Raw genomic sequence first — 15,739 nt, 5'->3', positions numbered from 1 at the left:
GGGGTTTGTTTGTTTGGATTTTTAGTAGTGCTAGAGGTCAAACCTGGGGCTTCATAAGCTACAACTAGAGCCATTACTCTGTGATCTTAAATGTCTAATTCCCCATGTCTGAGCCTCAGTGCCTTAGTTGTTGTGTGGTAGCTGTAACTCAGGGTCTGCATGCTTTCACAGGGCTTGCTGAAGGCATGTGTAGTTATGAGATACAAGCATCTTGTGTAAACATTGATGAAAAGAATCCATTGTGACTATCAGCATAACTGGGATAAGTAGGAAAAGCATATTTGAAGAAACTTAAACTTCACCTCTTTTCTTAAAAAAAGTATTAACACTTTAAGTAAAACTTTAAAAATTTAAGAACTTAGCCGGACCATGGTGGCACATGCTATTAGTCCCAGCACTCAGGAGGCAAAAGCAGGTAGATTTCTGAGTCTGAGGCCAGTGTGCTCTACAGAGTGAGTTTGGGACAGTCAGGGCTACACAAAGAAGCCCTGTCTTAAAAAGCAAATGAATGAATAAGATGAATAAATGAATAAAATAATTTGCTTGAAAATGGTATCGAAACAATGGGTGATGGATTAGCAGGACAGCATACTGTTATTTGGTCAAAGATAAGTTTTCAGCAGCTATGCATGTAGGCTGTGGACTTCTGAGTGTTGGTCATTCTCAGCTTGAAGTTTTATAGATGGCAAAAATAAGTGAGGTCAAATTAATCTTGTGCTTTATGCTACTGGGCACTGTGTAAATATACCAGAGAAAAGAGATTTGCCAAATTTCAGTCACTGATTATTACTGCAGCTAGTTTCAGGCTGAAGCTGCCACTAGAGGCCATTTCTGTGTGCATTCCTTATCATTTTTCTAGTTTGTCGTTACCTTCCTTAGGACCATGTTTCTTTAAATGGAGGAAGACCTAATTTTTGGACAAAATTTTGATCTTGGCCCGTTTCCTTTTTGTATTTGGTTTTTGTCCATCTAGCTGCACCTGCCATGTACTTGAGAGAAGTGAAAGCTCTAAGGACAGCTGGTGCAGCCAGTGAAGGTCTTTGAGAAAGTGCCGTAGGCTTTTGCTCTGTACACCACCTGCAGTTCTTTAAATGCTTCCTGTGAACATGTGCTTGTGTGCTTGTGTTTGCTGTATCTACTGGTTAATTGTAATGATTTTGATCCAGGGAAAAGACCCATCAACAAATTGGATTCTTCTGATCCCTTTAAACTGAATGATCCATTTCAGCCTTTCCCAGGCAATGATAGTCCCAAAGAAAAAGATCCTGATATGTTTTGTGATCCATTCACTTCTTCTACCACTACCAATAAAGAGGCTGACCCAAGCAATTTTGCTAACTTCAGTGCTGTAAGTACTGTGACTGGGCTGTTTGGGGAAAATCTTTCCATTTATAGTCTGAAGAGTTTTAAGGATTTCTTCATAGTCTTCCAAATTTTCATCATTTTATCAACATACTAAAAATTATCTTTTATCCTTCCCCCAAGCAAAACCTCTGTTTTGTTTTGTTTTGTTTTGTTTTGTTTTGCTGGCTCTTAGATGACTCCCATTACTGAGCTGATTTTAGTCATTGTGGTTCTTGCAAACAAGATGTTTTATATAGCCTTTCTTTCGGTCTTGATGAATCAAATATAAGTAAAATCTTGACTGCTACTATTTGGCAAATGGTAATGTATGATGGTGATTTAAAAGCTTGCTGTCTGCCTACTCTGTATAATGCCAGTAAGAAGCTTGTATATTTGTAGCTGCGGATGTATGTTTGTGTACAAAGCTTTGTCAGTTTCTAGAGACCAGTTGACAGTTGCCATGAGGGGACAGTGCAGGGGTTCTTTGAATACGAAACAGGTCTTTACTCGGTGCATTCGCATAGTAGTTCTGATGGTGTGGTGGTTCTTTTTATCCATCTGTGAGCCCAGTTACTCATTCATGATAAGCTGCTCTACCATGGCAGCCTTTTCGGATATATGAAATAAACTTAAGATCTAAGAATTCTTTCAGAAACTTAAAGAAGCACTGTGAGAATAGGCTGGGCAAGTCCTTTGTCCTATTAGAAGTGGAGTAACCCATTGTGAGGCATCATATATGTCATCATTTATTAAAAATGAAATTCTTATAATAGATATCAAAGGTTTTGGTTTTTTGTTTTGTTTTGTTTTGGCAAAGTGACATTCATTACTACTGCCCATTCTATAAGAGGAGTTTTTGTGTTTATCACCTTTTATCCTTGACTTTGGAGATGAGCAATGCCCCTGACCGTGGCGAGTCCCATTTGGGTCCTCTCACTCGTTGTTTTATCCTCATTACCGCTCTGGCTACTTGGAAGAGAGGAGGGCAGGGATCTGTACGTGAGGAGCTGCAGCACCCACGTGTGGGTCTGTGCTCAGAGTGTGAAGGAACAAGATAGCGAGCCCTGTTGAATGACAACTCAGCCTTATCTTCAGAGTCCATGTCAGATGGATGCGAATTGTTTCGAGCAGAGAAGGATGGAGAATTGGCTTTCTTAGGAGATTGTAATTCTCAGTCTAAAATAACTGTCTGGCAGTTTGTAACAGTCAGTGTGTTAAATATGGATCTGCAAGTAAAAACCTGGTTGGAATGACTCTTGAACAGTAGTGGAGGCATTTTGCTTACTTTATACTTGAATCTCAGTACAGTACAGCATAGTAGCTCACAATAAAGTCCTCCATTTTCACTTCGAGAGGTTTGATAGTGACAGGTACACTGTCAAAATCTTCATCTTTGTTTCACCTCTTTTGATGGGTCTTCTCTTGACAAGACTCTAGCCAAGTAGAATTTTGTATCTAGTATCTACTGAAGTTGAAATTTGGTTGTAGTTACAAATATTTTTCCAATCTAATTAATCATCATCAATATTTAGGTTTTACTTAAGCTGGGTCATTTTAGTTATATAAAACTGGGTTAAAAGTTCCTAAGGACTATCAGAAACTATGTTTGTTAAAAAAAATAATTAGGTTCACATTCTGTATCTAACGTTCTTATATGTAGCAAAATTTGTCTATTTTTGCTTTATACTTTTGAGGTTTCCTGAGAGGCCAGGTAAAGTGGCTATCACCAGTGGCATTAATTTTAATGATATGTCAATCAGGCATGCTGCCATATGGTTGTAATCCCACAACCTAGGACACAGGCAGAAGGATCATGAGTTTGAGACCAACATAAGCCACCTAGTGATAGTCCATCTTAAAATAAAATAAAATAAAATAAAATAAAATAAAATAAAATAAATCCAGAAGGGAGGATTTTATGGTGAAGTGAAAGATTAGACCACTCCTGTTTTTAAATATCCTATCCTATCCTAAGCATTCAACCTGTTTAGAGAAAATATCACTGTGTCTCAGATTGGCTTCCTCCTTCCTCAGTCCCCTATGTTCTGGGACTGCAAGCATGTGCCACCATGCCTGGAATTGCTACTTTTTAAGGTGATGATTTTAATGGTGTACTTTATAGGCCTTATTATATTTTTATAGACTTTTTTCCCCATCGATTGTGTTAAAATTTTAAAGTAAACCAGAGCTCAGTAAGTAGTTAAAATACATTTTCAGAAAAACAAGGAATTAGTACTATTCCTTTAGGTAAAACAAGTAGTTAGTACTCTTTTATAAAAGGTCTTTTGTATGTCTTAGCTTACTTTTTAATTCATTCATTCTTTGGATCTTTTAAATGGCAGTATCCCTCTGAAGAAGATATGATTGAATGGGCAAAAAGGGAAAGTGAGCGGGAAGAAGAACAGAGGCTTGCCAGACTAAATCAGCAGGAACAAGAAGACTTGGAACTGGCCATTGCACTTAGCAAATCTGAGATATCAGAAGCATGAAGAGTTATCTGTCCTTTGTCAGCAGTCCAGTGTTCTCTTGAATACTGAAGCTATTTACCATGTGCATCAAACTACCTATGAGCATGGGATACAAAAGGTTTGAGATTCCTAGAAATGTGACAAAAGTCTAGTTTGTTTTGGGGGGGGGGGTGCTATTTCAAATGTGTCTTTTATTTTTTCTTCCAAAAGCAGTACCCTAATTAAACGGCTTCGCCTAGACCCCTGTTCTGGTGTGCATTTATAGTGAGCTCTTGCCTGCTTGCACTAGTCCCTGTAAAGCTAGAGCATCAAGCCTCTGCCTTCTGGAACCTAGCAGTTGTAGTTTCCCGCCGTGCTACCCTTGTCCTGTAGTTACTATGACAATGACTGGAGTTCTGAAAGTGTGCAAGTATTCTCCCTGAGCTGAGTGCTTGAAGGAGGGGGAGGGAAAGAATATCCTGTTTCTTCTGATCGGTACAGATTAGCCAGTTTAAAGTGCATTATATGTACTTCTGGAGAAAATATAGTTAAGTTACTTAGAGACAGGGGAAAATATTCTGCATAGATCTACTCCACTATTGAAAACTGGATGAGTTAAGTTAAACCATTATTGCTCCAGCCGCAAGTAATTCCTAAATAAAAGTATTAAAGCCTTGTATATGAAACATGTTTTTAGAACAATTTTCTCTGGACTTAAAGAATTTTATGATTAACAGATACCTCACGACATATTTCCTAGTTAAAAACAAACAAATCAAGTTCTTACAAATAAAATTTGTAAGGATATGTTCATTTTAAGTGCTAGTGAGGAAAATTTGTAACTTAAAATATAACCTATCCGTTTAAGCAAACACTTAGCCTGTACCCACTTTGCCTTTGTGGCTGCACTGACCGTAGTTCATAAGTGACCTGAAGTCTAGGAAGCTAGAATTGGAAGGTACTTTGGTATTCATTATGTGTTTTGTTTCTTTAGTGAAGGCCCAGCTATTTGCAGTGATACAAATGGAAGAAATAACATTTGTTATATCCTCTTACTTTCTATCCATCTTTGTAGTTTAAATTTCTTTATTTATTTGCTTTATTTTTCTCACCAATAAAATTGACAAGTTACCCCACCCAAAAAAATTCCTAGTTTTTAAATTGAGAGAAAAATAAACCGAGTTGCCAAATTATCAGAGCCCTACTTTTGTTAAAAGCCCATCTTCTACTGAACTGGCCTGACAGACAGCTGGATTTTAAATGGGGGGGGGGGTGCTATTTCAAATGTGTCTTTTATTTTTTCTTCCAAAAGCAGTACCCTAATTAAACGGCTTCGCCTAGACCCCTGTTCTGGTGTGCATTTATAGTGAGCTCTTGCCTGCTTGCACTAGTCCCTGTAAAGCTAGAGCATCAAGCCTCTGCCTTCTGGAACCTAGCAGTTGTAGTTTCCCGCCGTGCTACCCTTGTCCTGTAGTTACTATGACAATGACTGGAGTTCTGAAAGTGTGCAAGTATTCTCCCTGAGCTGAGTGCTTGAAGGAGGGGGAGGGAAAGAATATCCTGTTTCTTCTGATCGGTACAGATTAGCCAGTTTAAAGTGCATTATATGTACTTCTGGAGAAAATATAGTTAAGTTACTTAGAGACAGGGGAAAATATTCTGCATAGATCTACTCCACTATTGAAAACTGGATGAGTTAAGTTAAACCATTATTGCTCCAGCCGCAAGTAATTCCTAAATAAAAGTATTAAAGCCTTGTATATGAAACATGTTTTTAGAACAATTTTCTCTGGACTTAAAGAATTTTATGATTAACAGATACCTCACGACATATTTCCTAGTTAAAAACAAACAAATCAAGTTCTTACAAATAAAATTTGTAAGGATATGTTCATTTTAAGTGCTAGTGAGGAAAATTTGTAACTTAAAATATAACCTATCCGTTTAAGCAAACACTTAGCCTGTACCCACTTTGCCTTTGTGGCTGCACTGACCGTAGTTCATAAGTGACCTGAAGTCTAGGAAGCTAGAATTGGAAGGTACTTTGGTATTCATTATGTGTTTTGTTTCTTTAGTGAAGGCCCAGCTATTTGCAGTGATACAAATGGAAGAAATAACATTTGTTATATCCTCTTACTTTCTATCCATCTTTGTAGTTTAAATTTCTTTATTTATTTGCTTTATTTTTCTCACCAATAAAATTGACAAGTTACCCCACCCAAAAAAATTCCTAGTTTTTAAATTGAGAGAAAAATAAACCGAGTTGCCAAATTATCAGAGCCCTACTTTTGTTAAAAGCCCATCTTCTACTGAACTGGCCTGACAGACAGCTGGATTTTAAATGGATTTGAAGTAAACTATAATTTGTAATTTTTTTAGATATGAGTTACTAATTTAGTGTTTGTAATACCAAGATAAACAAAAATGCACCTACAAACTATTTAAAATTCTTTAGGATAGCCAAGTTCGGGTGGTATTGAACTGTTGTTAGAGTAATTTACTGCCTGGCCTGTAAGTAAATTCTAGTGTCTAATCAGACCATTTTGAAATGGTGCTTTTTTTTTCCTTTCCACATACTATTGGATAGCTGGGATTTAAAACAAACTTCAACCACTTCCTTGCACTGCTAACTTTTTTCTACTTTTGTAAATAAATATTTCAGCATAAAAGTTAAAACATATGAAGTAAGGGCTGAATCGTAATCACAAGGCTTTAATTGTGATAACTAATCCCGTGGCCTAAGTGCTTGCTGCAAAGGGTGATGAGCAGGTCAGGTTGGGTGGTGGGTGGTGGTCCTGTCTGCCCCTTCCTCTCACTCCTCAGGAGAAAGGTAAGTTGACTTGAATAACCTTCGTTTGCACTGAGAAAAGTGAAAAATGTTTGAAATGCTTTAATTTTTTTTAATAAAAACACTCTGGAAATATTAAATATCTATAACTTATAAACAGCAACTTTTGATGTGTAGTTAGTGTGCCCTAATCTTCTGTGCGCTTAGCTGGGTCATAGAGTCTTATCCTTTGTGAAGATGTGTGTGCTCGGTGGGCCAATGTCATACTAAAGTGTGTATATATGACATAGACATATCTATATCTCCACGCTTGAGTGTATAGAATGAATGTCTTAAGAGCCATTTGTGATGTTTTATGGTGTTGACCCTGGCTCCAAAGCTTGCGCTTGAAACAAAGACAGAGTTTTAACCATCTTCCTTTTATGTACTTGTTCAGCTTTATCTGTGCTCTCTTCATAGACGTTCTCTCATGTTTCAAACTTATAAATTACAGTTGTAATTATGAAGATAATAAACTTTAATAAGTAAAAATGTGTACTCTATCATTTTGCATTGAAGCTTTGTGCTGTTCTTGACCGTGTGCATATGGTAGGGGCGGGCAAGTCGCCATCAGCATACATTATCCTGTATAAAGGGTTCTTAGACTACTACAGAGACTTAAATAAATGTTGAATGCTAATTCTATAAACAAACTTTGTTATCTTGTCCTGTTTTTTTGAAAGGAAGTTAGGATATGTATCTTCATAAAGATAGAGCCTGAAACACGTGGCTGTGTAAGGACGCGTGCCTTGGGTTCTTAGGATGTTCCTGACCTCAAATCCCTTTTCTGCTGTTTTTGAGAAATTCCTTTAAGTCATACATGGTTGTGCACACCTTTAATCCAGGAGGCAAAACCAAACAGGTCCCGAGTTCTGACCAGCCTAGTCTATGTGGCAAGGTTGAAGTCAGTCTGAGCTACCTAGGGAGACCCTTTTTAAAAACAAGCAAGAATAACAACAAAAGAAAGTTCTTTAGCCTCTCATTCCCTGAACTTCATTTTCCTCATTAATGAGTTTGATAGTTTGGTCAATCTGTTGTTAGATGGAGGTCTTGCTATCTCCGGCTAACCTCCAGTTCAATTCTTCTGCCTCGTGAGCAGTTGGAATTACAGCCATGTAAGACCCTGCCCAGCTTGATACCTTTGTTTGTTTGTTTGTTTGTTTGTTTGTTTGTTTGTTTGAGACAGGGTTTCTCTGTATAGCCCTGGCTGTCCTGGAACTCACTCTGTAGACCAGGCTGGCCTCAAACTCAGAAATCTGCCTGCCTCTGCCTCCCAAGTCCTGGGATTAAAGGTGTGTGCCACCTCACCCATCGACACCTTTTTAATACTAGTTATTTAAGGAAATAAATTCACTGCCCCCACCGCCCCCCCAGGGCCTCCTTTACCTCTGAGCTCTTCCCAGCCTCACATTAGACTGTGTGGTGCATGTGACACCCTATGCCAAGCATTTTGTGTCTGTGCTTGTGTTTCTTGTCTAGTTTTCACCGTAGGACTAGGTAAGGACAGTTTTTCTCCTGTTTTGAAGATCTGTATCAGAAAGTTAAAGTGTGCTTCAGTTTACACACCTGAACTCTTGATTCCAGCATGGTAATGCATGTAGTTTACATACCGTATTTCATTTTGTGTGAAAAAAAATGCTTCTAGAAAATGGTAGAAACAGGACATGATAAGTAATGACTGACATTTTTAAACTTGTTATCATGATCCTCAGTGTTTAGCAAATATCAATCCACTTGGTCCTCACAACCGGAACTCTGAAAAGTACAGGCGTCTCCATTGATCAGAAATACCCAAGTGAGAACCCAAGAAACTGGCTCCGGAGGTTTACTGCTACGCGTTGTTCTTTTTTTTTTTTTTTTTTTTTTTTTTTTTAAAGATTTATTTATTGATTATATGTAAGTACACTGTAGCTGTCCTCAGACACTCCAGAACTCGTTACGGATGGTTGTGAGCCACCATGTGGTTGCTGGGATTTGAACTCCGGACCTTCGGAAGAGCAGTCGGGTGCTCTTACCCACTGAGCCATCTCACCAGCCCCCCGCGTTGTTCTTAATAGAGATAAACCAGAATAGAAACACCACGCATTATCTATACAGTCACTCTTAATGGAATAAATCTACTACATCGCACCTGATATCTTAAAACATTCTTCAGAACCCAGTGTGGTGGTGCACACCCTTAATCCCAGCACTGAAAAGGCAGACAGGTGGATCTTTGGAGTTGGAGGTCACACTGATCTACATAGAGAGTTTCAGGTCAGCCAGAGCTCCATCAAGAATGAAGAAAAAGTAGGCCGGGCAGTGGTATCACACGCCTTTAATCCCAGCACTTGGGAGGCAGAGGCAGGAGGATTTCTGAGTTCGAGGCCAGCCTGGTCTACAGAGTGAGTTCCAGGACAGCCAGGGCTACACAGAGAAACCCTGTCTCGAAAAACCAAAAAAAAAAAAAAAAAAAAGTAGAAAGGAAGCATTGATTCTTTCAGGGCCTAGATAGATGCCCAGTGGTTATGGGCATTTGCCGCTGTTGCAGAAGACTATAGGAGTGCAGTTTCCAGCACCCACTGATTGCTCACAACTGCCTGTAGTTCTAGCACCAGGGATATAGTACCCTTTCTGACCTCCTCAGGCATTCACACTCACCTACACAGATATGACTGTAACACATAATTAAAAATAAAACAAATCCTGAATAAACCCATTGTCCAGTTAAAAGTCTTGTCTCACATGAGTTGCTGACATGAGAACTCAATTGCAAATTATTAACATTACCATAAACATAGGGCAGAAAAGGCCAGCCTTACTTTTTATTAAATACAAGTTTAAGCCAGGTGGTGGCTTATGCCTAATAAGACTAGCATTCTGGATGTTCACACAGAAAAGTTCTTGGAATTAAAGATCAGCCTGAGTTATAAGTTTGAAGCAATAAGTCAAACAAAAATGAACAGTAGCCAGTACTGCTGAGGCTCTGAAGGAAGACGTGACTAGGGCAGTAGAGGCACTGAGGACTCTGGTGGCCAGAGTGCCTGGAGTCAATGAAGCCCTGGGCTGAGTCCCCAGCACCCTGGAAACTGGCAGAATGTTGCATGCCTGTGATCCCAACACTCAGAAGTTGAAGGTTATCGTTGGCTATATAAGGAATTCAAGTCCAGCTTGGATTCCATGGGCTCCTCATCCTGAATAAAAAGGAGGTAGAAAGTAAGTTTTAAATGTTTTTAAGTAGCTCAGTACAACATTACATTTATGGATAAAAGAATGAGTTGTCTTTATGGTTTTTTGGTCTAAGCTCTCCTTGGTAATTGAGGGGATTGATTTAGGGAAAAAATAAAATAAGTTATCCAGTTGAGAAGTTTTGAAAAGTGTTATGGCTAAGCCCTAAGAGGAGAGTGACTCCAGAACAAATTGAGATTAACAAATCATAGCTTCTAAATAGATGTTAGTGAGAGGAGAGTAACTCTGAGTCTAGAAGCCTCTGGATCGTCGGGAAGGTGTATTAAATAAAGGTCGACGGACCCTACCCTCAGCTTATGATTTAGTAGTCAAGTATAAGATCCACAGCCACACAATGTTTGATGTGTATTTGAAAAGATTTCTTCTTCAGGAGGCTTCTCATAGGTGGCATTTATCACTTTAATGAATTTAGCCTGCTCCAAGATCCAGACTTTTCTTTAGAAACCTGATTTCATCAGTAAAAGAGGCTAATGTAAGGTCAAGAATATCGCTTTCCCATTATCATTGTCACTGGGCTTTGCCCACAGTAGATGGAATCTGAAGCCTTCCTTCCTTCCTGGGGCTACCGTTCGTCTCAGCTGCCTGGACCAAGGGCGTGGGTTTCTAGATTAATAAATTTATTGAGCTAACATCTGGTTTGGCTGGTTGGGTGGCTGGTTGGGTGGCTGGTTGGGTGGCTGGTTGGCTCTTTGGGATAACTGCATACCTTGGCTTTTGATTCCTTGTGTGTAAATCTTTCAGTGTGTTAAAGAGCACCATTTTAAATTTCAGGAAATAGAATTTGTCATTGAATATGTGCTGGACCACAAGACGAAATAAAAGCCACTGATTTTTTTAACATATTTCCAATTCAGGTCTTAATGTTACATATATTCTGCATAAATGATATGAATGACATAAAAAAATTATCTTAAGCCAAGGATGGTCGTATGTGCCTATAGTCTGATGGTAGAGGCTGAGGCAGGATTGATTGTGTTCAGAAGCTTGTAGCAAGCCTAAGCAACTGTAAGACCCTATGTCAACTAATTCTTGTCTGACTGTTTTCCTAAATCTCTTGACCTCTCTGAACACGGTGAGAATAACCTTTTAGTCTCGGGATTGTTAGATTAATGACTATTGATACAGGTCTTAATTTATATTGCAGATACTAAGAGCTGTCATGTCCATTTTTTAATAAGATAGAAAAGGGGTTCGGCAAGTGGCTCAATGTGTAAAGGGACTTACTGCCAAGCCTGTAACTGACGACTGCACACGCATGCACACGCGCACACACACGATTATTAAAAGAAGATCGAGAAGGTCATGATACATTTTAAGAACATGTTGATCTTATCTGAGTAAAGGGGACAAACCTGTTTCCTTTAAAGTCAGAACACCTCATTTTCTTACTCTGAATAAAATGCTTTCTGAAGGAAGTGCACAGAACACTATTCCCAGAACTGCTCTGTCGGTGCTTACTCGCTTGCATAACAACTCTCATAGTATGTATTGTTACTGTCCTAGGTTCCGTGATGAGAAAACAGGGACAGGGAGGTTAAGTAGCTGGCCCAGGTTGCAGCCTAGGCATTAGCTCTAGAGCAAGTTGGGTTAGATAAAACTTATTCTACCTCAGGATTGCTACAAAATGCAAAATAAGATGAGCTTGGTACTGTGCTTCCTAAGTACTTTGTACACGCTAAGAACTTGCAGGGCAGGCGGACAGGTAGGAGTAACATGCCTCTAACGCTTTCCTGGCATACATGGTATTGGAACAAATGACTCCTCTGCCCACCTGTCTCAGGTATTAAAGCTGTGATGCGGGAGGCCGGAGAGGTAGATGGCTCCATGTAAGAACAGTTGTTACTCTTGCAGAGAACTCTGGTTCAGTTACCAGTACCCACTTGGCAGCCCACACTAATCAGTAACTCCAGTTCCAGGGGATCGGACATGCTCTTATGGCCTCTGTGGGCAATGCACAAACATGGTTCACTTCGTACCTGCAGGTAAAACACCCTTACACATAAAAATAAATCTTTGGGGGAAAAAAAAAAAAACCTGAGTTCTAAAAGAACACAGCTTATATGGTTGTTTGAGGATCGAGTTGATACTTGTGAAGAGTTTAATGCCAAATATAGTTCTAAATAGACAATGAAAAGTGGCAAACACCCAGAAGTTTAAGAACCTCTGGGTTGAATCCAAGCCCCTGACTCAATTTCTAAACTTGTGAGCTGGGGTGTGGGGGTGGGTGGGAGAGGGGGCAGTGACTGTCACCTAGGCAGGTCTGGAACGCTTCAGTCACTTTCCACATTGGAGTTGGTGTGTAAACCCTCCCTGTAGTGCCTGCTACTGAGAACAGCTTACTGTGTGCTGGTTCCCTCATTCACTCAGCTGTGTAGCAGTGGTACCAGTTCCAGGAAAGGCAGACATGAGGTGCTTCTCTGTACCCTCAGGAAGCTGAAGAATGGAGCTGGGCGTGGTGGCTCTTATGTGTAATCCCAAAACTTGGGAGGCTGGGCAGGGAGATTGTTCAAGGGCAGCCTAAATTACAGAGTGAGACCTTGCCTCAAATAAAAGATAATCATACACACACACACACACACACACACACACACACACACACACACACAAGAGAAGGGAAGGTAGAGAGGGAAAGAGGGAATATGAAGAATGAGACTGATTCTGTGGACTGCTATTAAAAGTATGTAGTATTGGGCTATTGAGATAGCTCAATGGATAAAAGCACCTGAATTCTGTCACCAGAACCCACAGAGGTTGAAAGAGAGCTGACTCCAAAGTTGTCCTTTGAACTCCAAATGCAAATGCATGTACACAAGTTGAATGTTTAAAAACCCTTTTTTTAGTTAAAAAAAGAAAATATAGTTTTAAATACTTGAGGAAAATAGACCCCCCCCCAAAAAAAAAAATGTGACCTCTGGACACCGAGAGACTTCCAGGGAGGAGAACCTAGAACCTAGGAGGCTTCCTGGAGGAGGTGGTGTTGGCCATGAGCCCAGAGTCAGGGTGGAACTTTAATCTTTTGTCAGTAGACTGGGCTCTGCCTATAGGAGACTAGGCTTCTTATTCCGAGGTTTCTTGCCTAAGTCCAGGGGAGACCTAGCTGTCTTCAGTGCCCAACACTGCCAAGCTGAACAGGGGTTTCTAAAGCCTGTGGGTACACACAAGCTGGAATTTCAAGGTCTGGACACACTAGTTTTGTGGTTAGATAGGCACATTCTCAGGCTCTGGGGTGTGTGCTCAGAGAAAGGGGGAAATGTCACCTCTTCTCTGCCTAGCAGAGACAAGTGACTACCCAGATGAGACCACGGGCAGAGTGGAACCGTGGGCCACGTTCTACAACGTGGTCTCCATAAGTTAAATTAACCTTGCTAAACTTCAGATGGGTCAACTGCAAAATGGAGATATGTGGTATTTAGTCAGTTGAAGATAAGATTTTATGTAAAGCATGTGACTCAGAGGTTGGCATATAGAAAACATTTGACTTGTAAGAATCAACCACAATGTATTAGACAGAAGACATATATATTACACAAGCAGACGGGATGCAAACCAGCCCAAAAGGAAATGGAAGCTCGGACTCCAAACTCTTCAAGAAAGCTTTCAGGAGTTCCTGGATCCACCGTCTCTCAAGCTGCTCCCCTGTCCCTTATCTTCATCTTAGTTTGTATAAGCACCCACGGGTGACTACTGGGCTGCTCTGGTGGGGTGCCAGAGCCCATTCTTCTTGTTAGTGGTAATATAAAATGCTGAAAATACACATTATTCTGAGAGGGACTGTGGCATATTAGCTCCTGTCCCATCCCCCACCATGTGGTGCTTGGTCTGCGTGATTCAGGACAAACCTGTCCAAAGATGGGTCTCCACTAGTTGGAGATCCCATCGTTCTGGATGGAATGGAGGTGCTCTTGTCCCCCAGGCCTGGCTTGCTACAGGGACGGCTGCAAGGGAGGCGCCCCGCCAAAGCTGGGAGGAGCTGGGCCCGCCCTGCATGCCTGTCCAGGTACTGCCTTCTGAGACCGCGTGAGTCTGCTGCCTGCTGCAGCTGTCACCACGAGGGGCCACCAGCGCCCTCCTCCCAGCCAGCCTGCACCATGGCCTTCCTGACCACCTGGAAGAGGGCAGCGTCCAGGAAAAGAGACTGCAGGTATAGGATGGCAGCCGGGGCGGGAAATCTTGAGTACCAACGAGAGGGAAAGCGAGGGACTCGTGGAAACAGCGAGTCACTGCGCCGCTAGTGGCTAACTGCCACCCTAGGGCAACTCAGAGCCTCCTGCATCCCCATGTGCTCCCTGGTCCCCTGCACTCTCCCTGAGCCAGTGGGGTCTGCGGACAAAGGGGTGCAGCCCCACTCCACCTAAGCCAAGTACTAGCGTCTGGCCCTTGGGGCTTGCAGTACAGAGAAGGGGAACCTGGTCCCCAGCCCAGAGCGGGGAGGAGGGGTGGATGGGGGTGGGGGGTATGGGTGGGGGGCAGGGAAGATGTGCACCAAAGCTCCCCCAGGCACAACTCTGCAGGGATTGTGTCATTACTCTTTTCTGGGTGTCACTTTCTCAACTTCCCCCATATCTGGATGAGTTGGTGGCTTTAGGTGCCTTTGCTATCTGAAGGATTTGTCCTGAGTGCTTCACAAGCCCTTCATGCTGACATAGTTGTTCACACAGCTGTCCCTGGGAGAGGGCAATGCTGTCCTGAGCACCCCTAGCTTGACAAGCCACAGTCCTGATAATACATCTTCACCCCCAAACCTGTTCCTCACCCTGTGTCCCCATCTCAGTGAATGGTACAGTCATCCACCCAGTTGCCCAAGCCTGAAACCTGGGAGTCATCTCTGACACCTCCCTCCTCATCCCTTCCCTAGTCCACATCCTGCTGATTTTATCTCCAGGAGGTCTCTGCTAGATCTTTGCAGTAGCCCCCAGCTCGACCAGTTCTCACTAAAGGATAAACCAGGCACATGGCAGTTTTCTACTTTAGCTCTCTTCTGTGAGGGCTGGGCATATAGATTGCCTAGCATGCAGGAAGACTAGGAGTTCAAGGTTCAGTACCTAGTGAGTTTAAGATTGAAACTGGCCTGGGACATAAAACATATGACTGTGTCTACAAACAAACAAACAAACAAACCCAGAACAGCCTATGGCTGCTTATCACCTGGAAACTGAATTATTGGCTTATGCCTTATAGTATTCTTACAGTCCGGCTGCAGTTGCTCAGATCTGCCTGGAAGACAGTCTCTTCACTCCTTGACATGTTATAAAACTCAGTTGAGGTCTCCTCTTTAAAAATCCCATCTGAGTCACAGTTTCTCCCACTCACCTACCCTTGGATGGCTTCTCTAGCTAGCCCTGGCTGTCCTGGAATGCTCTCTGAAGACCAGGCTGGCCCTAAAGTCAGAGACCCACCTGCCTCTGCTTCCTCAGTGCTGGGATTAAAGATGTGAGCCACCAACACCTAGCATCTCTCTCTCTCTCTCTCTCTCTCTCTCTCTCTCTCTCTCTCTCTCTCTCTCTTTCTCTCTCTCTCTCTCTCTCTCTCACACACACACACACACACATTTATCATTTATTTATTGAGGAGGTGGGCAAGCACATTCCACAGTACACATATGAAAGGTCAGAGGACAACTTTCAGGAGTCAGGTCTCTCCTTCTACCATATGGTCCCAGGGGTAGAACTTGGGTCATCAGCTTGACTGCAGCTGAGTTTACCCACTGAGCCCTCTAGCCAGCCCTGAGTTTTCAGGTCCACGGCACTTGCACGTTTGCTTTCTCTTTTATGGTTCTCAATCAGTCTTTCAGGATCACTCTGGATTACTTGCCGTGTGTTAAGCACTGTATGAAGCTTTGTGGCCACCGTTTGAATTCAGACACAGAGGCCTCTGCTCTTGGAGACCATATTAT

At 41.7% G+C, this 15,739-nt stretch overlaps 1 protein-coding gene across 4 annotated transcripts in view; it reads left to right on the top strand.

Annotated features, from left to right (window-relative positions):
• Eps15 (epidermal growth factor receptor pathway substrate 15) overlaps positions 1-7,271 on the top strand; it is a 101,368-nt gene extending 94,097 nt beyond the window's left edge. For 3 of the 4 annotated variants that reach the window (XM_021160620.3, XM_085839093.1, XM_085839092.1), the window contains 2 exons: positions 1,167-1,348; positions 3,687-7,271. In XM_021160620.3, the coding sequence (XP_021016279.1) occupies positions 1,167-1,348; positions 3,687-3,833 (329 nt within the window). In that variant the 3' untranslated portion in view covers positions 3,834-7,271. The remainder of the gene's footprint in view (positions 1-1,166; positions 1,349-3,686) is intronic. The other variant, XM_085839094.1, reaches the window with a different exon arrangement.
• Positions 7,272-15,739: the final 8,468 nt, after the last annotated feature.

This window comes from Mus caroli, unplaced genomic scaffold, assembly GCF_978045245.1.
Source record: "Mus caroli unplaced genomic scaffold, Mus_caroli_1 scaffold_6, whole genome shotgun sequence".
Lineage (NCBI taxonomy): Eukaryota > Metazoa > Chordata > Mammalia > Rodentia > Muridae > Mus > Mus caroli.
Note: the sequence above shows the minus strand (reverse complement) of the source record. Positions and strands in the feature narration are given on the sequence as shown.